Consider the following 23,268-nt stretch of genomic DNA (forward strand, 5'->3'; position numbering starts at 1 on the left):
CACCAGGGCAAAACTTTGTGGACATCTCTTGTTGAATCTCAAAAATCTGTGCAAATTCTGTACTCCATAATGTTTCTTTTGATACGAACATGATGTTTTCAATGTTTACCTATTGGTTGAATAACACAACTTTCCCACCACCACCGCCATTATCAAGAAAAAGAAGAAGGATCTTGGCGTAAAGGTGAGGCTCCAGGACATACCATGCACCTGTGGTACATCCTTCAGGGTCAGACCATCATGTTCCCAGGGATACTCGAACCCCGGGAAAGAGACAACCGAGCCTGGCAGCCTAGTGAGATGCTAGTTGTCGTGAGGCCTAGGGTTATGAGGATAAATGAAATATTGAATACAAAGTTATTGACACAAAACAAGCTCTCAATAAATGTTTTTGCCCGCAGTTTAGCATGACCGTTTGTTCTTGGACACACAGAAGTCAGGAGGCACAGCAAACCTCTCTGCAGCCAGTTGCAATGGGTTCCCAAAGTGTCCACAAAGGGGGAAATATTAATACTAAAAGAGGAGATTCTGATCCTTTGCTGGAGGGATCCACGTCTCTGTTCCCACTTCCCCTTCCTCCAGCCCCAGGGAGATTCTGACTGAACCAGGTGACCTCCATCCAACAAGGATCACGCAGAGTTTCCCACACACTCGTCCCACCACGACGGCCTTTGGCTCAGGGACTCCATCTCTCACTCAGTCAGCCATGGGGAAGGTCACCGGGTCATTTCTCTCAATGCACACAGCCAAGTCAGGCTAACTTTACACACAAAGAACCTGTGAAGGCTGTGAAAAGGAAGTTTCCCACTGTAATTCCAACAAAAGAAAATTGCCCGCTGTAACTCCAACTCAGTGGAGCAAATGTCTGAGGGCAGCCGCTGAGAGCCATGAGACCTATCCCCGCAGTCTGCTCCCTCAAGCAAGGCAGGGACACCCATGGCCCCTCACGGGGGCAGCTCTCTGGAGGAGTCCCCACAACAGTCAAGGACACATCCACCCAACCTTCTCTCTCTCCTTCACTCGGGGTCAGACGGACATCACAATCTGACGGCCCCATTTTCTCTCTCACAGGCGCCTTCCCTCAGAAAAAAATCGTTGCACATTTAATCCTGTCTTGGCATCTGTGTCTCAGAGTACCCATTTCCTAGAAAAGGGCTGGAGGCTCTTGGGCCCAAGAGCCTCCAGCCCTCCCCAGGCACCCATGATGGGGATTCAGTGCAGTGGTTGCCCATTGTAAAGAGGTGCTGGGATCAAGAGAAGCTAAGAAATGTGTTTCTGGAGAAACTTGTAGGATGAGTGGGGGAAGGAAAAGCCATTCCTTGTGGAGACTTGCATATTATGGGGTGTACAGGGACCCCAAGAGTTCAGTAGGGCCAGAGTGTAGGCGTATGTGTACACGAGGCACAAGATGAGGCTGGAGGGGGGATTCCCTGTCCAGCGGTTAGGACTCCGCTCTCACTGCCGAGGGCTCAGGTTCAATCCCTGGTCAGGGAACTAAGATCGCACAAGCCAAGCGGCACGCGCGGGCAGCCAGGCCAAAGACTGGGGGCTTCTTCCTGCAGGAAACTAGGAGTCCTTGAAAGTTTTGAGCAACTGAATCACATGACCACAGTTGGGTTTTTAAAAAGATTTGATGGGTCAAGACTGAAGGCTGGGCTGGCCATGAGAGGATACTGCCTAGCAATAGGTCATTCATCTCTTCACACAGATTCAATGAGGAAGGAGTCGGAATATAATCGCGTTTATTCATGCTGCTGGATTCGACAACCAAAGAATCCCTTTATTTTATGGTTTTATTTTCTAGCATGAAAGAGCTTCTCAAATGAATCCTCTCTTCTGTGTCCCAGAGCCAGGGCCCAAGAGGCCCTCCTCTGTGAGACGCAGCCAGGAGTGCACCCCCAGCCAGGTCTTGAGGCCTTTCTTATCCTGCCCACCTTCCTCTCCCCCCACCCCCAGAAAATCCCCACAGTTGCCAGGGGGCCCCAGGCCTTTTCACACAGCAGCAGCAGGCCCACTGGTGACAATGCATGGCTGCAGGCCTTCACCCTCCCTTAGGATGAGAGAGGCAGCAGCCACCTGTCCCACCTGCCTGAGTCCCCAAAAACCTCTCCCTCCAGGAAAGAGGGACTCCCACTCTTGGCTTCAGTGGTTACTCCAAAACCCAAGAAACAGGACTTTGAGTTAAAAAAAAAAAAAAAAAAAAAGTTGGCTTTTGAGGAGGCAACTGGGGGGTGGGGGATGTGATGAGGTGGGAGCTTCTATCCTCCACAAGCAGCAGGGCCCAGGGCAGGGCTTGCTTCAGGCTCTTTCTCTTTGTTGGCAACTTGGGGGATTTCCTCCATGTCCTAGACACTCAGTGAACATATTCCAGAGACAAAGGGCAAAAAATTGGGGGTCAGTTTATTCACCCAGCATAGGCTCTGGCGGTTTTTATTTTTATTTTTTTTAATTAATTAATTTATTTGTTTGTTTTTTACTTTTGGCTGCTTTGGGTCTTCGTTGCTGAGCACAGGTTTTCTCTAGTTGCAGCGAGCAGGGGCTACTCTACTGTGCGTGGGCTTCTCATTGCAGTGGCTTCTCTTGTGGCAGAGCACAGGCTCTAGGTGCGCGGGCTCAGTAGTTGTGGCGCACAGGCTTAGTTGCTCCGTGGCATGTGGGATCTTCCCGGACCAGGGCTCGAACCCGTGTCCCCTGCATTGGCAGGTGGATTCTTAACCACTGTTAAGGGCTTCCACAGGGAAGCCCTGTGGCAGTTTTTAAACAGCTGTTGCATGGAGGAATATGTTTTGGGTTTTCCATGCCTCATAGCTGATAGCTATGTGATAACTGACTCTCTATAACAGAGAGCTGACTGAACAGGAGGGCTAGCTAAGTCAGCAATGCTTCAGGTGTGATCCTGCTTGTGACCTGTAGCATCAGTGCCCCCTGTGGACTTGTTAGAAAGGCACATTTTTGACCTGCCCTGGCGTACTGAACCAGAACTGTTAGGTGCTTTGAAAAGGTGATATTGATGCATGCTCCAGTTGGAGAATCACCAAGTGGAAGGCCTCTTGCTACAGTGAGTCTGGATCCTGGCAGTGGAGGCCCCCAAGGGGGAGCGGAGTGTGAGGCTGCAGGGGCTTCTTACTCTACATCAGGGCTCCCCAACCCCCAGGGCCACAGACCAGTGGCAGTCTGTGGCCCGTTAGGAACCGGGGCCGCACAGCAGGAGGTGGGCTGCACGCAAGCCAGCCGCAGCTTCATCTGCGCTCCCCATCGCTGGCATTACCGCCTGAACCATCCCCCACACCCCCGCCCCCAACCCCCATCCGTGGAAAAATTGTCTTCCACGAAACCGGTCCCTGGTGCCAAAAAGGTTGCGGACCGCTGCTCTACAGAGTTCTCCAGCTCCTCCCCGCAATTCTCCCCAAGCCCCCTGACCCTTCCCCAATCTGTTTCTTCCCAGAACCCTTGGGCTTTCCTGGTTCCCCAAGTGGAGTTCCCCCACTGACCTGACTTCAGATCTCCCTTTCCCACCACCACCCCAACCCCTGGCTGGCAGTCCCCTGTTCATGCCAACTCCAAAGTTCTCAGAACGCTTGGAGTCCCCAGTCCCCAACCCCCTCCGCCCTGCCTTCAAGCCCGGCAACCCGACCCGTCTCTCCTTCCAGGCCGGCAGGGCCCCGCACCCCTCCCCAAACCCGGCGGGTGGCTCAGGCCTCGCCACTGCCGTCGGGCCCCACGAGCAGCAGCGGCTGAGTGTTCTTGCCCTTGTCGTGCCAGCACACGTCGAAGAAGGGGTACACAGGCCCGGGCAGGCGCTCGTGGAAGGCGAAGAGCAGCTCGAGTGCGTCGGGGTCGCTGGCGTCGTAGAAGGAGAGGACGCCATCGCAGAAGCTCAGGTAGATCCCGATGCGCGTCGGCCGCCTCTCGGGGGTGCGCAGGGCGCGGGGCTCCTTAGCCTCGACGTGAGCCTCCAGGATCTTGCCTTCGCGCAGCCCGAGCAGCCAGAGCCCCTGCGAGGGCACCGCTTGCAGCCGGCCGCGGCGACCGGCCTGGGCCGAGATCACGCCCAGCGCCCAGCGCGGCTTGTCGCCCACCTCCACCTCCCAGTAATGCTCGCCCTCGGAGAGCAGCTGGTGTGCCACTACCGCCACGGCCTTGTCGAACTGGCGCGGGTCCTCTCCGGCCGGCGGCGCCTTCTGCTCCGAGCACTCCACACGGCGGCCCGAGGCACACAGCACCAGGCTTGGGTGGGCCGTGCTCGGGTCAAAGGTCAGCTCCTGCAGCGCTGCCACGGGAGGGAGGAGGGTCAGGCCCTGCGGGTGTGGCTCCCGCGAGCCTTCTGCCCACCAACCTGTGGGCCAGCTTCTTCTCCTCTAATCCTCCCGGCATCTCTGGGAAGTGAGCCCCTCTCTGCTTACTGGTGGGGGCCGAAGACCACACCTCTCAGGGCTTCAGATTGTTCAGCTGTAAAACGAGGCCATAATTGCCTCCTTCCAGGGTTGTGGGCAGGAGTAAGTTGATACAAGGCATGTCACTCGCCGTCTAAGGCCCCAGAGCAGGAGATGGTCAGGAAGCCCGGTCCTAGGCAAGTCCCTACCTCGCCCTACTGTGTGACCTCAGCCTTGATCCAGTCTCTGGGCCTTAGTCTTCTCTTGGATAAAATGGAGGTCCCTCCATTCCCACAAGTGAGGGCTGCACCAGCCTTGTGTACGTGTCCTGGAGCCTGGAGCCTGCAGCATCCCAATGTGCTTTAGCTATTGGGGAGAGGAGGCTGAGCCCTTGGGCCTCCCCAGCCACAGGCCAGAGTCAGTGTCTGACCGCAGGATTCCATCTCTGCAAGTCCTCAGCCCCCAGTTAGCAGGGATCATCATCTCCACTGGTCAACAGGGGCAGGGACGGGCCAAGGATCACGCAGGGCTCAAACCCGGGCCCCAGCCTCCCCTGCTGCCGGCAGCAACATCCTTTCAGTAAGCAGTGTCCTCACCATGTCAGTCACCCACCTGAAAACCCCATGCCCTCTCCGATCCCTCTCTGAGCACAGGTTATGAAGGTGCAGGGAAACCCCAAGGGAAAGGGGCAGTGGGCCCTTCTTGGATGACCTCCCCAGCTGGAATTGGGAGGCCTCTCTGCATGTGGTCGGAGCCTCCCATCAACCACACAGTTACAAACGCAAACCCAGAGCGAGACCCTCCCAGTACCTGGCATCAGAGCTCGGAACATCTTCCTCCACACCTGGAATTTGAAGTCATCCGAGATGACGGGCAGCTGGATGTCCAGACGGGCAGGTGATGGTGACTCTGCCAGGATCTTCTGCAGCCTGGTGGGGGGGGGGGGGTGAGGTGTGTGCGAAGGGACTTCCTGGAGGAGGCACGGGGTTGGGGGAGGGCAAGCGGGAGTACCCAGAAGAGAGGAGGATGCGTGCTACGGTGGAGTTCCAGGGTCCCCCCAACACCAGCCCCACCACATCACCTCCTGGCTTAAAACGCCTCTGTTGGTGTTTCAGTTGGGGAAGATGAAAAAGTTGTGGAGATGGATGGCGGTGATGGTTACACAACAACATGAATGTACTTAATGCCACTGAACTTAAAATGTACACTAAAAAAAATGGTTAAAATGGCGAATTCCCTGGTGGTCCAGTGGTTAGGATTCTGTGCTTTCACTGCCGATCCCTGGTCAGGAAACTAAGATCTCACAAGCCGTGCCAAAATAAAAAAAAAAGGTTAAAATGGTAAATTTTATGTTATGAATATTTTACTAGAATTTTTTTAAAGCCTTCTGTTAGGATAAGGTCCAGCTCCTCCGCCCTTCACAGTTGGGCCCCTCCTGCCTCACCAGCTTCATCTTCCCTCCCTCTTAGCAGTTTGCACTGCTGTTCCCTCTGCCTGCAATGCTCTTCCACCAACTCTTTAACCTAGCCAACTCCTGTTCACTCCTTCAGCATCCAACTCTACAATGCACACCTCCGGAAAACCTGCCCTGGCCACCCCCTCCCCTCCACGGCAGCACTGAGTGATTCCTGTGTGCTGTGTCCCTGTCTGTCTCCAGGACCAGTCTGGGAGGTCCCTGAGGAGAAGGACGGGTTGGGTTCTTTTCTACATCCACACAAAGTGCAGGGGAATCGCAGTGGACTGAATGCGAGTAGAGGGTGAGCCAGCCAGTGTCCCTGGCAGACAAGGGCAAAGTGGGAAAGGGGGCAGGGCCAGGCTGATCTCACCTGCTGGTCACCAGGCAGTATTTCTGGAAAGAGAGAAAAAGAGAATGGAGCTGAGCAGGCAGTGGGGACACTGGGGAGTCCTGAGGGTGGGGTGGACCACAGAAATGCTAAGTGTGGGACCAGGAAGAATCAGAGAAGACAAAAGAAACCTAGAATTCAAGGTTGCCCTTAGCCTTTTACCTCTGTGTGAATTAGAAAAATGTACCCTCCTGGGACTTCCCTAGTGTCCCAGTGGTTAAGAATCTGCCTGCCAATGCAGGGGACACGGGTTCAAGCCCTGGTCCGGGAAGATCCCACATGCCGCGGAGCACCTAGGCCCGTGCGCCACAACCACTAAGCCTGAGCTCTAGAGCTTGCGAGCCACAACTACTGAGCCCGCATGCCTAGAGCAACAAGAGAAGCCACCGCAATGAGAAGGCCGCGCACCATAACGAACAGTAGCCCCCGCTCGCCACAAGTAGAGAAAGCCTGCGTGCAGCAACGAAGACCCAACCCAGCCAAAAATAAAATAAATACAAATAATTTTTTTTAATTTAAAAAATGAATAAAGTACCCCCTTCCTCAAGAAACTAATTCCACCTGGTAAAAAAATTGTCCTAATAAATATGCAGACCTACAATATCTATGATATGAATGGTGCCCACTTAGATATAGTGTCCTTGTGCAGTGCCCAACTTAAACAACCATAATGGCCATCTTGGGGTGCACCCCTCCTCAGTGTGTGACACTGGCTCTCCCCTGCCCCTCTCTGGACCTCAGGGTCCCTGCCTGACAATGGAATGAGGTCTCTGAGACCTGAACCCTGGCTGAGGGGCAGAGAGGAAAGCCACCCAGTGCTCACCATGAGGAACTCAGTCTGTGGCTTGTCTGCCACCTCCTCCAGCACCTTCTCCATCTGCCGCAGCTGCTCCAGGTAAGAGTTCAGGCTCCCCAGCTCCCGCCGCAAGGCCACCCCTGCCTCACCCCGTACACGTTCAGCTTCGCGGTCCAAGGAGCCCTCCAGTGCAGCCAGGAACAACCGCATCTTGCCCAGCTGCTCTCCCACGGCCCCCCGGAACTGACGCACTGTCTCCTGTGGGGACAGACAGACAAAAACATTTGGCCAGGAACCCCCAGCCTAAACCCCCAGTCCCCGGGCTCTGCTGTGCGGAGCCCCTCACCTCCACCTCCACCAGCTGATGCTCCAGCACAGCCACACTCTTCTCCTTCCGCATACATGCCTCCTGCAGCTGCAGCTTCTGCTGTGGGAGCTGCGTCTGGGGGGTAAGACATAAAGAAGTGATGTTGCTGCCCACCTCCCCCACTTAACCTGCTCCCTCTGGCTCAGCCTCAGCGCCAGCTTCTCTTCCAGCCAGACTGGCATCTTACCATACACGCTCACTGGTCTCAAGCCCTTGCCGGTACTGGTTCTGAGGTCTAGAATGCTTCACCCTCCTGTGGTCTGGCTAGGTAAGTCCTCCCTAGCCTTGCCTTCCTTCCCTGATTCCATCCCCTCCGCAGACAGCACCCCAGCACAGGTCTCTGTGAGGATGATAATCACAAATGTGGTTTGGTCTCCTCCACTGGAGGGGCAGGGGCTTTGCACACAGCAGGTTTCAGTGGTGAGCAGAGGATGTGAAAAGAAGAAATGCAGCCTCCTCCTATTCCTGTCCCTCACCCTATACTTAAAAGCAGAACCTTAGCAAAACACCCTAATCAGCCTCTCTGCACACCGGTGCGCTCTTGGGGTAGACATTTTAATAAAAATGTCTTCTGCATGAATGAACCAAACATATCTGTGGGTCAGCTCCTACCCTAGGTCTGTCAGTTTGTGATTCCTGAAATGCAGGTGTAGGGGAGTTCCTATACCTCCAGCCAAAGCCACTGTTTGCTGGGAGGTGCACGGCCCTGGAATCAGACCCATGGCCCTGGAATCAGCCATGCCTCCATGGCTTCCAACCTCAGTTTGGTCTCCTGCAGAATGGGAACAGTCATCCCCACCTCACCTCTGGTTGTGACAAATTGGCAGCCTCCTTCCCACCTCCCCCTAAAGGAAGCTGGGAGACCCTCTAAGCACTGTTTGCTGATGAATCCCCACTGGAATTGTACCATGGGCTCCCGTGGCCAGCCGCCAGGTCAGTCTCCTGCCCCAGACGTCCTGCAGGGCCACAGCCCTGCCTGCTGCAGGACAGGGTGGGCCTGGTGGCTCTCAGCCATCCGAGGTTCATGGGCAGAAGGGCTGAGCCATGGGGACCAAGCACAATGCCACCCTAGAAGCTGGGGGCTGCACAGAGACTTTCGGAACATCCCGCAGTGAGGAGGTGTGGGGAGCAGTGCTCCACGACGTGGCATGTGGTGGATCTTACCGACAGGCTTGTCTCCTACTCCGAGGCGTGCAGGAGGAGGCAGCACGGCTTCAGGGGGTTGTGAGTGTCCCCCTCACCCGGCAGATCCCATTCAACCATACTTGGGTCTGGCACATGGTCTCTGGACCCAGCCCCTCTTCCTCCCCAAGGACCCAGGTGTTCAGTCCCACCCCAGGCTTCCTGCCCCGCTCCTCCTTCAGGCTCCTTCCAGGGATCCCCATTTCAGACCTCCAGCCAGCCCCTCTCTGCGGCTTAGGGTTGGGCTGGTACAGACCCTGGCAGACTGTATCCCACCCCACCTGCCCCCTGGAGGCTCCTGGGCTGCCTGCTGCCCTGTCCCATTTCACACACTCTGTTCTCTCTTCACAGATAAAGATGGATAAGGATGGGAGTTCTGTGGTTATCAGCAGAGGTGAGCCTGGGCAGGGAGGGCTCCTGGGTGGAGGAGGCTCCTGCACTGGGTTAGGGACCACCAGCCAGCACCGAGCTGGACTGTGCTAGGCTGAAGCCGGAGGTACGGTGAAGTTGGGCCCCTGGGAGAGAATGGGGCCCTCGAATACCAGCCTCAGGGCGGGATCTACCCCCTCTAGGAGTCTGGAGACCAAGGAGAAGTGCATTGCAACGCTGATGTTTGTGGGCAAAGATTACCCCCCACCCCCCCACCCACCCCCCCAAACAGCAGCGCGAGAAGACGCTGGCAGTTTCTGCACCGCTCCACGCCTCCAGACCCCGCCTCCTCCCGCCCCTGCACCTGTCGTTTATTCTTCCAACGACCCTATAAATGCTTCATGACAGACCTCCTCGGGCCTGTGTATACCTAAACCCTCCCGTAGCTGCATGCGTGTGATTTGCCATACGTATGACAGCTGAGCCAGCGTGTGCCTGTGTCCCCATTTGCCAATGTCTGGGTGTCTTTGCTGGGCTTCCATGGAGATCGCCAACCTCGGGGCGCACAACTGTGTGTGGGCTCTGGAAGCGTTCGGAACTTCCAGCTCCAATCACAATAACAGCCTGGACTTGGGTCTCGTTGCCAACCTGGGCCTGTGCACAGAGGTGCGTACCCAGGCGTGCCTTGGCCTCCCGGGTCCCCTTGGATTAGGCCACATCTGATGACGGTCAGGCCCGCACAAGCTCTGCTGCTCCAGGGGCGCAGGGGGGGCCACCGCCCAGCAACTGTGTGCCCACCCCGCCCAGCACCACGCCCCCCCCCGGCCAGCCCCGCCCCTCTTACCCGGGCCTGTGCCCAGCAGCAGAGCCTGCGCGCCTGGGCCGCGGGCACCGACTCAGTCCTCGCTCAGCCCCCGGCTCCGCAGACTCCGCCCTACGGCTAAGTCCCCCGCATCTCCGGCGCGCTCCAGCTGGCGCGCCTATCCCGCCGAGGCCGGTCTCCGAGCGCCTCTTCAAGGCTCGGGTCTCCGCCAAGCTCCGCCTTGAGCTCATCAGCACCCCCATTCCCTAGCCGCCCCGCCCTGCCCGCGTACCTGGCAACTCCATGCGCCCCGGGCCCTGAAGCTCAAGAGGCCCGATCGGCCCGGCCCCGACCCGTCCAACAACCCCATCCGCCCCCGCCCCCCACCGGAGGCCACCCGGCCCCGCACCTTGAGGCGCGCATGGGCTTCGGCGGCGGGCAGCAGGCGGTGGCCGCGATGCGAACCGAGCGAGGCGCACACGCCGCACACGAGCACGCGGTCCTGCTCGCAGTAGATGCTCAGCGGGTCTAGGTGCTCTTCGCAGTGGCCCTGCGGCACCTGCGCCAGCCCCTCCACCAGGCGCGCCAGCTGCAGGTTGGTGCTGAGCGCCTGCGGCCGCGTGGGTGCCTGGCAGCTCGGGCAGAGCACCGTGCCGTCCGCGGCCGGCTCCCCTGCCACGCGGCCCAGGCAGGCGCGGCAGAAGCTGTGGCCGCACTCGGCTGTCACGGGCGCGTCGAACAGCTGCAGACACAGCGGGCAGGACAGCTCCTGGTGCAGGAGGCCGGGTGCAGCCGACATTGCGGGCCTGGGTAAGGAGGTGTCGGTCAGGGAGGCTCAGCGGAGCCACAATCCCGGGCCAGCCCCAGCCCCAGGCCGGGTTGGCAGCCCCGCAGGGAGGAGCCCCAGCCTATAGAAGCCTCTCATCTCAAACAGGAAGGGACTCTGGTACCGGCCAAGGGAGGGAAGGGGACTCCCTCTCAGTCCCAAAGGCAGCCTCAACTGCGGTTCTCAGCCCCGGACCCCCAAATAGCCCCTATCAGGGATCCGGTCTCAATCCCAGTTCCTAAACACGAGGCTGGGTTGCAAACACGGTCTTACCCACTGTCCTTCCCCCGACTTAGCCCCAGGCCTCAGCCCCAACCCCAGATTCTCCAGCGCCCCTCCCCCCCTCCCCTCCTCTCACCTCTCCAGGGCCCGCAGCCCTCCCCTCCCCCATATCCCCAGGCCGGCAGGACCCGCAGGACTCACAGGTCTGGTTGGAGATCTTGGACAAAGAAAGACTTGCAAGAGGCCCAGTGAAGGTCAGGCCTAACTGTAGGTGGGTCAGATCTGTGTCTGAAGACAGGTGAGAAGGAAGCACCGAGCTCAGACCGAGGACAAGGGACACCACGGGAGATGGACCCGCATTGAATAGCAGACAGACCCTCCCAGACTGACCTCTGGCCCCAGGACTATATTTAGCTGCCCTGCCCATCCCCTTCCATCACTTCTGGAAACCGTTCTAAAAGTGAGGACTGAGCTGTCAGCGGACAAGCATCACATGTCAAGGCCACCTGTCCTGGCCCATCCCACTGTCCTCTCCCCTGCCCAGCCTGGAGCCAGAGCTCAGAGCCAGCAGAGACAGGGCCTCTCATACCACGGAAAAGACAGAAACATGATTGAAGGGAGTCTCCTCTTTCTCCCTCACCCCAGCCTCCGCACTCTCCAGCCTCCCCCGTTCCCTGCCTGTGGCCCCCTCCCCAGCTTGTCACCCACTTATTCCCCAGGCTTAAGGCTCTCCAAAGTCACACCGGCAGTATTATTTCCACATGCGGGAGAATAGAACCTCCCCCAACCCTGAAAGTTTTTATTCCTACAGGGCTGAGGGGAGAGCCTTTTCCCTGTTGGTGTCTCCAGTGCTCAGCACAAGCTGTGGGGCAAAGTGGGCCTCCCTAAGTGCTTGGAAAATGAGTGATAGAGGGACAGCTGAATAAATGAATGAACTAGATCCAGAGCCTGCAGCCGAGAGTCTCAAGGCTTATCCTTCAAATCTCAATTTAAAAACCAAAGTCCTAGGGGCTTCCCTGGTGGCGCAGTGGTTGAGAGTCCGCCTGCCGATGCAGGGGACACGGGTTTGTGCCCCGGTCCGGGAAGATCCCACATGCCACGGAGCGGCTGGGCCCGTGAGCCATGGCCGCTGAGCCTGCGCGTCCGGAGCCTGTGCTCCGCAACGGGAGAGGCCACAACAGTGAGAGGCCCACGTACCGCAAAAAAAAAAAAAAAACACCAAAGTCCTCACACCCTAGTCATCACTCACCTCTCCCTCTTCTCACTCCCGCCTCGGCCTTTGCATTTCTCTCCCCTCTGCCTGGAACACTCTTTCAAACCCCAGTTATTTCGTGGCTGCCTCCCCCTCCTCCCTCAGATCTTTACCCCATGTCACTTTTTCAATGGGGCTTTTCCTACCTCCCTGATTTTAAATCTCACATCTCCCTTCCCCTTTTTATTTTTCTCCATAACATTTATCACGATCTGACACGATATATTTTATTTGTTGGTTTCTTGTCTGTCTCCTCCTACCAGAATATAAATTTTGTTCACTGCTCATCTCCAACTTTGAACAAAGTCTGTGGCACACAGCAGGTGCTCAGTAAATACTTAGTGAATGAATAAATACAGAGACTCACTCTGTCCTCTTCTGGCCTCTCAGCCTTTTCCTGGATTTGTTCATTTCTCCCTCGACCACTCTCCGTCTCTGTTAGTCTGAGCTTCGACAAGAGCCAGGTCAATTGTCCCATGAGAGTAGCCAGACACCCCGTACGTGAGAATCAAGGAAGAATTATTTTCCCTGCTTATAAAGGAGAAGGAAGCAGCTGTCCCCCTTCCCTCCTTAAAAGTCTTCTTTTTTTTTGGCCACGCCTTGCAACATGAGGAATCTTAGCTCCTGACCAGGAATCGAACCCATGGCCCCTGCAATGGAAGTGTGGAGTCTTAACCACTGGACCACCAGGGAAGCCCCCCTTAAAGATCTTCTTACTCCAACTTTTTGGCAAGTAAACAAATCTCCCCAGGAGTCAGATAGCTCCTAGCACACCTCTGCTTTTATGACTTGTCTCTGAGTTCTGGGGCTCATTCCTTCTTGAACCGTTGAAGTTCTTGCATGTTTCATGCTGGCCCGCTGAGGGAGCTGCTCCAGGCTCCCTGGCACCTTGGGGTCTTAACCTAGGAACTTTGTTCGGGCTGTAATGATTTGGGCCTCTCGGGAAGAGATAAGTGAGGTTTTATCATTCTTTTGGATTAGAGCAATTAATCCTGGTTCTATGAAGGATTCTGGTTATATGAAGAGTCTCAGGAAGATAGGGCTTTTTACCGGAACCCTGAGAAATCCAGAGAAGTTCCACTTTCCCAAACAGGAGGCAGGTGGGGATGAGAGCACATCTGGAGCTGGTCTCTGAAACCACTAGCCACTTCATTTCGGTTCAAAAAGTCAACATCCTGAATATAGATCTCACCTGGAGTTTCCACCCCTACCAGGCTAGGGCTGAAGGTTTTGGTCACTAGGAGTGGGTGCCCAGGAAAGGGAGGTGACACTCAACTCAATCCCTTTCTGTAGATGGGCCAGATCTGACCTCTGACCCATGAAAGGGACATAGATCATCTACAGCAGGGTGGGGGACAAGAAGGGGCCCAAAACCATGTCCGGGGAGGAGGAGGTGAGGACTAGTATTGCTGAGGCCCAGAACTCAGAGGGGGCAGATTTCAGTTTGTCCTAAGGGAGAGCTTCCCAACGGCTGGAGTGATAAGTGCCATGGGAGGTGAGAACTCCTTGTATTAGATAAATGCAAAGAGAAGCCAGAAATCCCCCGATTGGGGCCCCTGCAGATGCAGGATCTGAATGCTGGTGTCACAAACTCATGCTGGGTGTCCCCAGAAAGATCACCTACCCTTTTGGGCTGCAGCATCTTCAGCTACAATATAAGGATAAGTAGGATAATAATACCATCCCTGTAGGGTTGTTATGAGGATGAAACTAGATAATATACTAAATAAACAGCAAGGACAGCATGCTGGCACCCAAGGACTTCGGAAGCAGTGACTGCCACCACTAGGCTCAGATCTTGACTGCTCTTCCCTCATCGTGTGACCTTGATCAACCTGATTTTCTCATCTGGAAAATGGGGATCATGTCAGGATTATTATCGAGACTATTGGATCGTTAGGAAGATTCAACAAGCTAATTCATAGAAAGCTTTTAGAACAATGCCAGGCCCATAGAAAATGTTCAATAAATGTTGATATTGATATTATTACTACTAATTGTTCCAACGAGCCTTCCCTACAGCCCTGTAAGGTCAATAACATCATCCCCACTTCACAGATTTGGAAACTGAAGAATGTTAAGAAACTTTAACAATGACAAAAGCACCTACTCTGTGCCAGGCCTGTTCCAAGCACTTCACAATCCTCAATCCATTTATAGTCTCATAACCTCATTTATAACCTCATAACAACCCCATCATTTTCCCTATCTTAACAGGAAGCCATGAGGCATAAAGAGATTAAATGACTTGCCCAATGTCCTGGCAGTCTATGGTCTTCTGACCCCAGGAGGTGCAATCTGGCTCCAGCAATCAGTTACTTTTGTTGAGGGGTAGAGGTGTCGGATCACACCCAGGAAGCATCTTACCACCAACAACTGGTCTGGCCTAGTCCAGGGGGCAAGAAGGTGGGCCCGAGGGGAGACCCGGAGGTTCTTTCCTGCCAGGAGTCAAAGCTCAGAACTCGGAGTACTTCCCCCAGAAAAGGGGGGCCCAGGGAGAAGGGATTACCACAACTTCCCAGAGAGTTGCCCAGGGCTCCTATTCCCCACCTCTGCAGGGGGAAACCGCCTTGCAGTCTCCAAGAACCAGCTGGCTCTGAGTCTACCTCCCTAGGGTACCCTAGAGAAGCCACTGTCCTTCTCAGAGCATTCATTTCCTATGCGCTGGCGAGTGCAGACCCCGGAAAAGGGCTGTGACCACCCTGAGTCACACAGCTAAGAGGTAGAGGGTCTGGGAATCAAACCTGAGTGGGTCTGATACCCCTCATCTCCTGTTTTTCCCACTATTCCACAGTCTTCTGAATGTGCTTTGTAAGTTTCTTGAGCATTCTGCCAAGAGGAGGAAGTTAACGTTATCATTCCTAGTATTGCAACATGTGCCCTCCTAAGGGTGTATTCGGACAGTCTGGAGGAGGCATACATTTCCATATACATTATCTCTCCAAGCAATTTGTCAATTTCTGAAGCCAGAGAGTGGGACTTTGAGGACGTAGGTTGGAATTTGGGACCAGGAGTCAGGTGGCTCCGTCTGTATTTCCTCATGTACTACCAGTGCAGTCTTCCAGAGGAATTTTTGAAAACTTCAGTTTCCTCCTCTGTGAGGTAGGATAGACACACTTACCTCATGGGGTTGTTGGGAGAATTAAGTGAGATTATGCATGTTAAGTGCTTAACACAGTGCCTGGAACAGTAAATTTGAAAAATGGAAGCTGTCATTACTATTATTAGTCTCCCACATCACTTATCATGAGGTTGGGCATCTAGTAGGTTCTTAGGACATCTTTTTTCTAATTTGTAAATTTTTATTTTTTATTGAAGTATAGTTGATTTACAATGTTTCAGGTGTACAGCAAAGCGATTCAGTTATACATGTGTGTGTGTGTATATATATATTCTTTTTCCAATTCTTTTCCATTATAGGTATTACAAGATACTGAATATAGTTCCCTGTGCTATACAGTAGGTCCTTGTTGTTTATCTATTTTATATATAGTTAATACATCTTTTTAGAATCAAATAGATTCTCCTTCTGAGTTGAGAGTCTACAGTGGGCTCAATAGAGCATGTCCACCTGACAAGGTGTCACTTGTGCTCTCTGACCTCCAGCCTGAAATCACTGCAGGAGTGAGGCTTCCACTGCTAGTAGAGGATGCTCCTGCACTTCCAGCCCCTTGTCCCTTGGCTCCCTGTGACATCACACCAAAGTGCTAGCGTGTGCTCTGAGGCATGTCAGGCGAAAAATCACAGCCGGATCTTCTGTGTCTCAGTATGAATGTGTGTGAGCAGGAATGAGGCTGAGTCAGGTGCCAGGGGCCAAGCTGGGTCCAAGAGGAAGGGCCCTGGGTGGTGATAAGCAGGAACAAGGGAAGGGGCACCGTGCCACACCACGACACACATCCTCAGCTCTCCCGCTTCCAGGAAGCCAGGTGTGGGGAGGAGACCTCCTAGTCATGACACACACTCCCCAGTGTGCAATTTCCTGCAGCCCCAAAAGTTCCATTGAGATGTGTTACATTGGTTTTACGTAAAGCCAAGGCCACCCCATCCAAACAAGAATTCAAGAGATGCAGTAAAATGGCCACATGTATGGCCAAGGGGATTCCTGCTCTTTTGGGGAGGTGCGGTTTGAATCAGGCAATCGCTTTTTAAATTCCATGGATCAAACACCCACAGCTTCTAAGATTCCAACAAATGTGAAAAGAGCAGGTTTCTATGATTCTAGATTCTAGGATTCTTTTGTCATTTCATGAAAGCTTATCAAGGCTGGAGCTGTGCCAAGCCCTGTGCTGGGTGCTGTGGACCTGAAAGGGTCCTCAGTCTGGTGAGGAAAGCAGAGTGACCAGACACACTGTGTGGTAAACACTGTGAGAAAGGCATCATAGGGGCATCCAGCCGACATGGCCAAGGAATAATTCATTTTGCACAGAGGACAGTAAAGCCAACTGGGAAGAGTAGACAGCGGCCAGACTCAGAAGCTAACCAGACAACCTGCATGATCCCTCAGCTATATGACCTTGGGCAAGTCCTTCAACCTCTCTGAGCCTCAATCTTCTCACTTGTACAACAGGGCTACTATTCCCTATCCCAAAGGGACTGTTGTAAGGGTTAGAAATAACGCATGTGAAGGATCACAGCCTACACATAGGGGCTCAGTTTTTCTATTTCTTAGAAAAAGTGACTCCTGATGCATGTCGGAGGACAGGCAGGAACTCATCAAGCAGACCAGGAGGGAAGAGAGGCCAAGCAGAGAGCAGGTGCTGCACGTGCAGAGGTCCAGAGGCTCACAGGGTAGAAGGTGCTGCCGAGGAAGCTGGCAAGGGACTTAAAGGCCAAGCCAAGGAGCTTAGACTTGATTCTGGGGGCACTGAGGGGTCATAAGAGGTTTTCAAGCAGGGAAGGGACAGCATCAATGTGTGGGCTAGGAAGATGTAGCCTTCTGGCCACAGTGCACAAAATGACGTGGAGATTCTGCAAGGACAAAGACCAGTGAAGAGGCACAATAATGAACAGCCATGAGCCAGGGAACACTAGCCGCTGGGCCACAAGTGCCACCCATGGTAAGGATGTTGGCACATAGTACTACCCAGCCTGTGTGGGGCAACACGCACACGGATGGGGAGCAGGGCCCTGCCACTCTGCTGGAAGCTTTTGGAACACATGTTGCAGGTAACACAGCCTCAGTCATTCCTTCATCCAGCAAATCTTCACTGAGTACCTACATTGTCCCAGGCACTCTTGATGCTGGAGATTCAGCAATGAACCAGCCAAGGTCCCTGCCCTCATAGAGCTCATGTTTTAGTGGGGAGGTGGGTGCCTAAACATACTCACAGTTACAATCTAGTCACAATTGCTGTAAGAGCTACAAATCAGTAGCAAGTGTTTTGAACTGGAGGGATTCTAAACCTGGTCTCCCAGAGGAAGTAGCATTTAACTTAAGACCTAAAGTCTTGAGAGTTTGTCAGGCAAAGAGTGAGGGAAGAGAGCTCCAGGTTGAGCGAATAGCACGTGCAAAGGCTTGGAGAAGCAAAGAAGCCTGGCACATTTGAAGAACTGCGAGGCCAGTGTGGTTGGAACTCAGAGATGGAGTGTGGTCAGGGTGTGGTGCAAGACAAGGCTGGCGAGGTGCACAGGGGCAGACCAGCAGGGCCTTCCCAGCCATGTTAAGGGCAAATTAAGGATTCTGGGCACAGCTTGGCCTCCAACGCCAACCCACGCCATCCCACTCCAACCTACACCAACCCAAGCCACCTTTCATCTGCTCTTCTGGGTCAAGCCCCCTGACCCCAGAATAGCTCTCTTCCCATGACCTTCCCTCCAGTCAAGAATTTTCTCAACCATTCCAAGTGTCTCTTGTCATCACTTCCCAAGAAATTCAGTTCCTGGGGGACCAAATCCTGGCTCTCCCATGAAGCATTTGGCAAGGTTTCAGGCACCATCAGGTAGCCCATGTTATGCTGGAATATTTACTAAGTGAATGAGTGTTATTATCCCCATTTCATGGATAAGGAAACTGAGGCTTGGAGAGAGAAAGCACACACAGTAATCTACCCGTGGAATTTGGGGAGCTACGTGGCTGTTAGGATTCCATGATTCTGATCCTATGACAGGGAGAGAGGATGCTAAGGTTTAAGGAAACATGGAGATTTCAGGGTTCCAAAATTCCACGATCCTAAGCCTTAGCGCTCCAATAAACCAGGTTCCTGATCTGTGCTACCTAGTCCAAGCCTGGAGAGGCAGGCACCATCCACGAGCCCTTTTCCACCGGGTCTCCTGGGTCCCACCTCTTAGACCAGCCAAAGGATGCAATCTGGGCGCCCCCCGGTGGCCAGGAGAGAAAGGGAAGGAACGCGGTAGTCAGGAGCCTAACACCCAAGGGCAAAGCTCTGAGGCAGGGACAGGACTGTAGGCGGGGAATTCCAGGCCCCGCCCCAGAGCAGACTTCCTGCTTGGCAGACTGCCTGAGCGAGCTGAAGCGGCGGCTGCGGCAGGGGACCCCAGGAGCCATGGGGTGCACGCGTGATGCCATCCTGGATGCGCTGGAAAACCTGACCGCTGACGAGTTCAAGAAGTTCAAGATGAAGCTGCTTTCAGTGCCGCTGCGCGAAGGCTACGGACGCATCCCACGGGGGACGCTGCTGCCCATGGACGCTGTGGACCTCACCGACAAGCTCGTCAGCTACTATCTGGAGGCGTACAGTGCCGAGCTCACGGTATTCGTGCTGTGCAACATCGGCATGCAGGAGGTGGCGGAGCAGCTGCAGGAGACCTTGTGCAAGGGTGAGTGCGCCCCCTCCACACAGGGCCAGGCCAGACCAGTATCCCCTCTACACCCTCCTCCCAACCCAAAAGTTCGCCTCTCCTGGAGCTTCCGCTTCCTGTTTCTCCTACCCTTTAATAAAATCCTCCTGCTGGGGAGGCTTCCCGCGCTTGGTACTGACCTTGGCTTCCGGACCAAGAGACCCCCGAACCCAGAAACACTTGGGAGACACCACTTAACATTTTCTTACAGGCCCCGGAACCACGCCAGCCGGGATCAAGGCCCCTCCCCAGACAGCAGCCAAGCCAGGTAAAGCCTTCAACGCCCAACCTCACCTACCTGGGCACCTCACCAGCCCCGCCCCACCGTACCCCTGCACAGCCTCTTGTCCCAAGGCCAGGAGCACCCAAAGAGCACAAAGCTAGGCCAACCCTTCCCACCCACCTACTCACACACCTCCTAGGGCTGAGCCTGGCTGGGAGGAAAAAGGGAGACAAAGTTAAACTCATCCCACTATAGGTAGAGTCCTGGTGGCATGCCCACCTTGAACCCCACCGCTTAGGGTTGCATTCAGGGCAATTTCTAAAGAAAGCCTAGTGTTCAAGAGGGACAGGCTCCAGCACCCACCCTGGTCCCAGCTCATCCCCTCTCCTCCCTCCCGCCCCAGCACTGCACTTTGTGGAGCAGCATCGGGCGGCCCTCATTGCGCGGGTCACAGACGTGGATGGGGTGCTGGATGCCCTGTACGGGAAGGTCCTGACAGAGGACCAGTACCAGGCAGTGCGGGCGGAGTGCACCAATTCTAACAAGATGAGGAAGCTCTTCAGCTTTGCTCCAGCCTGGAACCTGACCTGCAAGAATCTGCTCCTCCAGGCCCTGAGGGACACCCAGCCCTACCTGGTGGTCGACCTGGAGCAGAGCTGAGGCATCTTCCCCAGCAGCGGTCCCACAGACAACCCCTGGCAGTTCCAGCCATCTTACCTGGAGTCTGATTTTCTAATATACATATGAAAATCCAGCTTGTATTTGGTGTGTCTTCCTACTTCCAGCCTGGAAACTCATGCAGAGCTACATATCCAAGCGCCGCAGTGACTCAGATGAAGCTCTAGCCTCCGCCTGTTCCTGGGGAAGCAGGCTCCCCAAACACTTCATCCTTCCTGCCTCAGTCACCAAGGAATGGTCCCTCACTCACCATTTGGTGGCTCCCTTAATGCCACCCCACAGGGTCTGCCCCTGAGACCTGTGAACACAGGTTAGTCTTGTGGCCAAGGTCTAAAAATTAGCATAGAAATATGTACAAAGGGCCTGGAACTGGGGGGGGCCAGGCTTGACGTGCATTTAGAAGCAGACTCGTCTGCCAAGCTTCTCTTTCGCTTTTTCATAGGAAAAAAAATTGCAAAATGAGAGCAATTTTCAGGGGAAGTGACAAGAGTACCATCTAAGCAGGAAAGAGCACAAGCCACCGAGTGTCCCTAGGGCTCCTTCTGGCACGGACACCAGCAGGCGTCACTCCTCCCTCTGCTCCTTCCCACCCGCTCCAAGAGGTTATAGGTTACACTCTGCCCAGAAAACATGCCAATCACAAAAGCAACTTCAGGAAATGAGTTCTAGTAGCTGTTCCCTCTCTCGATGAAATTGTGCCCACAAAAGAAAATAGGAGTATTTATTTCCACAAAACACTTAGGGAGCCTTTCCAGAGGCTGTTACGGAACCAGATTCTAGGACCACATCCTGAGTACACTTTGCACCCAAATTCTTTCTGGCCTGCAGGGGGTAGATGCAAAGCAACAGGCAGGCCCCAAGGAGGCCAGATATCCTATCCTTAGGAGTCAGATCAGACTCGGCGATCCAGATATGAGGGTACAAAGTGTGCCGTTCACAACGACAGACCAGCACAGAATGGAAAAGCTGTATGAAGGCTTCACTTGGAACACCCTCCCTAGACACAAGAATTGACAGATGCAGTGTTTATCCCCCTCCCCCCACCCCACACAGTCAACACTTCCCTATTCTGATGACCAGATCACCAGAGCAACAGGAGAAAACAAGTTGTTTACTGCAGGAGGAAGCTACCAAAAAGCTAAGCTAATGACCACTGTCAAGGATACAGTGACATGGGACTGCTCCTAATGCCATTTAGGACTCCAGGAGGAAAGCTGAGCTTCCGCAAAAGTGGGAATCAGCCCGAACACTCAGGATCCCGTGGGCTTATCTTCTTTGGCCAAATACCCCATAAAATAAGTGATGCTCCCCATTCTACTCTCAGCCCTTTTCTACCAAGTCTTCTTAAATCTTATAAACCAAGCCTCATTCAATCCCCGAGATGTGTTTGCTCACTTATGTTCTGAAGGACCTTGCCATTTCCCAAACTGAAGTTGTCTTCCTTTTACTATCCCTGTATCTCGACATATGGCAACAGCAGCAGCCTAACCAGAAAACAAGAAACACCAGCGTGTTCCATAAAGTTTAGTCAGTCTTCCAACTTACATCCAAACACCTTCCTTTTCAACTTCACTGCCCCCCTCTGGCGTATGCCTTCATGTCTTACCACAACAGGCCTCCTGATCTCCCTGCTTCTCGTCAACCACCTTAAAGGGCCTGAGTACTGAAAACTGATGATGGAAATGGACTCCCTTCTAACACTAGCACACCTAAGCCCCGCTTCCAACCTGACCCTGAATAACCCCATCCAACCTCTCCTACCTTCCTCTTTACATACCACCAGATCTCAACACTACTTATACACCCTGCCCTACCGCACGCTGATCCAGACTCTGGATACCTTGAAACCCACCTGTCCTAGCATGCCCGGAGAGGGCCTTCCTCTGGGCTCCAGTGGCATTTTCACCTAGGTTCCCTGTGGTAGAGCAAACCATATTGTCACATCTACTTTCACACAGGACTCTCCCATTAGATCCCCACAAAAAGACATCTTTTCAACCTCTGTACAGTGCCTTGCATGTGAAAAATAATAACATCAGTTACTGTGTATGTCTACTGTCCTAACAGAGGATTCTTTTTTACACTTCATAGGAACCTAATGCTTCTCATGATATGGAGCCATAACACTTCCTTGCACAGCAGATGCTCAAACAGAGCAGCTACAAAAACTAGTGCAAGCCTGAGGCAAAAGACACAGTTCTAAGAAACAGCTCCCCGAAGTTGAAAGACTTCTTGGGGGCTTTCTTTTTCCTTTTTATTTGGTGGGGGAGGCGGGGAGAAGGGTGAGGCTCAGAGTTCTACCAGCCACAGCATATTGGTTAAGGACACACTTCTGCAGCCAAAGGACAGATTCAAATCCCTGCTCTACCTCACTCACCAGTTATGAGACTTAAGGCCAGTTTGTACCTCAGCATCCCATCTATAAAGTAGGGATAACAGGACACAGCTCATCACCTAAAATCAACTGGCCCACAGTGAGCACACACTGGTGTCAACAGTGATCTCCAGGATGTTTCTGTTCCTAGCTGCTCAATGGCTTAGGCTCCTCAGTCTGAAACAATCAACATTTTCTGCTCAAACCTCTAAGCATCACAAGACTGGAAAAAAAAAAAGCAGATCAACAAGTAATGTCCGCTGGGCCTGTGCTAATAAGAACAAAAACCCACATCCAGGACCCAGCCTTCCACGAGTGACCTTTTTCTTAGCTCCTGGCTTAAACTGTCTACATGAACAGTTCTATACAAAACTGAGTTCCCCTTTCCAGACATGACGGGGGGAATTAGCAGAAAAGGAGTCTCTGCAGAACTTCAGAGCATCTCCAGAGGTGGCAGCACCCCACCAGGACCTACACACTGAGTTAGAACCGACGTGCTAACCACATTGCCAAGCGATTCAGGTACGTATTCAACTTACACGCTGCTATAGCGAGAATGTGGCTCTGCCACCTCAGTCAGCCTGTGACAGGTTTGCAGAAGCCTTCTCACAGAGGGATGTGCCTTGTCACTCAGGGAAAGACTATACAGGATGGGCCCATTTCCCCTCAAATTCTGGTTTAAGAGGGGAGGAAAAAAAAAAAAACAGCCATCAAGCTAAATCTGACAGTTTCGTACCTCAAGCAGGCTGCAGTGAGGCCCTAAGGATCCTGCACGGAACAGCTACAAGGAATCAGTGCAATTGTGCAACACTGCCACCCTGAGGTGCGCATGCAGAATGCTACCTGGAAAGCCTGGTTCCTGCCTCCCTTCAGTTTCTTCTTCCCATACCCACCCCACCCTCCTTGGCATTCTCTACCGGCAATGGCCTAAAGCTCAGTTCCCCACTACACACAAGGAATCCCCTATCTTCGACCGCGTAGTCCAAGCTCCCTTCCTGTCTCCAATCCCCACACTGGTGGCTCTCAATTATCCTTCATGTTAAAGGAGCCCTTCATGCTAGCACTACAACCCCAAGACAATCCAAGGAGCTGAGAGAGCACAATCCATCCACAGAGCACTATTTCCAGACCCAAACTCCTCTGACATACTTCTGTTCCTCCC

General features: G+C 53.8%; 2 protein-coding genes across 3 annotated transcripts; one reads left to right on the plus strand and one right to left on the minus strand.

Annotated features, from left to right (window-relative positions):
* Nucleotides 1–3,329: 3,329 nt before the first annotated feature.
* Nucleotides 3,330–18,396, minus strand: TRIM72 (tripartite motif containing 72). 2 transcript variants are annotated; one of them, XM_073792087.1, is made up of 7 exons: nucleotides 10,983–18,396; nucleotides 10,143–10,539; nucleotides 7,360–7,455; nucleotides 7,041–7,271; nucleotides 6,200–6,222; nucleotides 5,184–5,302; nucleotides 3,330–4,270 (listed from the first exon to the last, which is right to left on the minus strand). In XM_073792087.1, the coding sequence occupies exons 2-7, from the start codon at nucleotides 10,530–10,532 to the stop codon at nucleotides 3,693–3,695; spliced, it is 1,437 nt and encodes a 478-aa protein (XP_073648188.1). In that variant the 5' UTR covers nucleotides 10,533–10,539; nucleotides 10,983–18,396; the 3' UTR covers nucleotides 3,330–3,692. The 2 variants fall into 2 exon arrangements, with proteins under 2 accessions (XP_073648188.1, XP_033696331.1); XM_033840440.2 differs by lacking the exon at nucleotides 10,983–18,396 and having other exon boundaries at nucleotides 10,143–10,897.
* Nucleotides 18,397–18,482: 86 nt separating this feature from the next.
* On the plus strand, nucleotides 18,483–19,808 carry PYCARD (PYD and CARD domain containing). Its single transcript, XM_033840041.2, has 3 exons — nucleotides 18,483–18,810; nucleotides 19,043–19,099; nucleotides 19,458–19,808. The coding sequence occupies exons 1-3, from the start codon at nucleotides 18,537–18,539 to the stop codon at nucleotides 19,712–19,714; spliced, it is 588 nt and encodes a 195-aa protein (XP_033695932.1). The 5' UTR covers nucleotides 18,483–18,536; the 3' UTR covers nucleotides 19,715–19,808.
* Nucleotides 19,809–23,268: the final 3,460 nt, after the last annotated feature.

The sequence above is a fragment of the Tursiops truncatus genome, chromosome 15 (assembly GCF_011762595.2).
Source record: "Tursiops truncatus isolate mTurTru1 chromosome 15, mTurTru1.mat.Y, whole genome shotgun sequence".
Classification (NCBI taxonomy): domain Eukaryota; kingdom Metazoa; phylum Chordata; class Mammalia; order Artiodactyla; family Delphinidae; genus Tursiops; species Tursiops truncatus.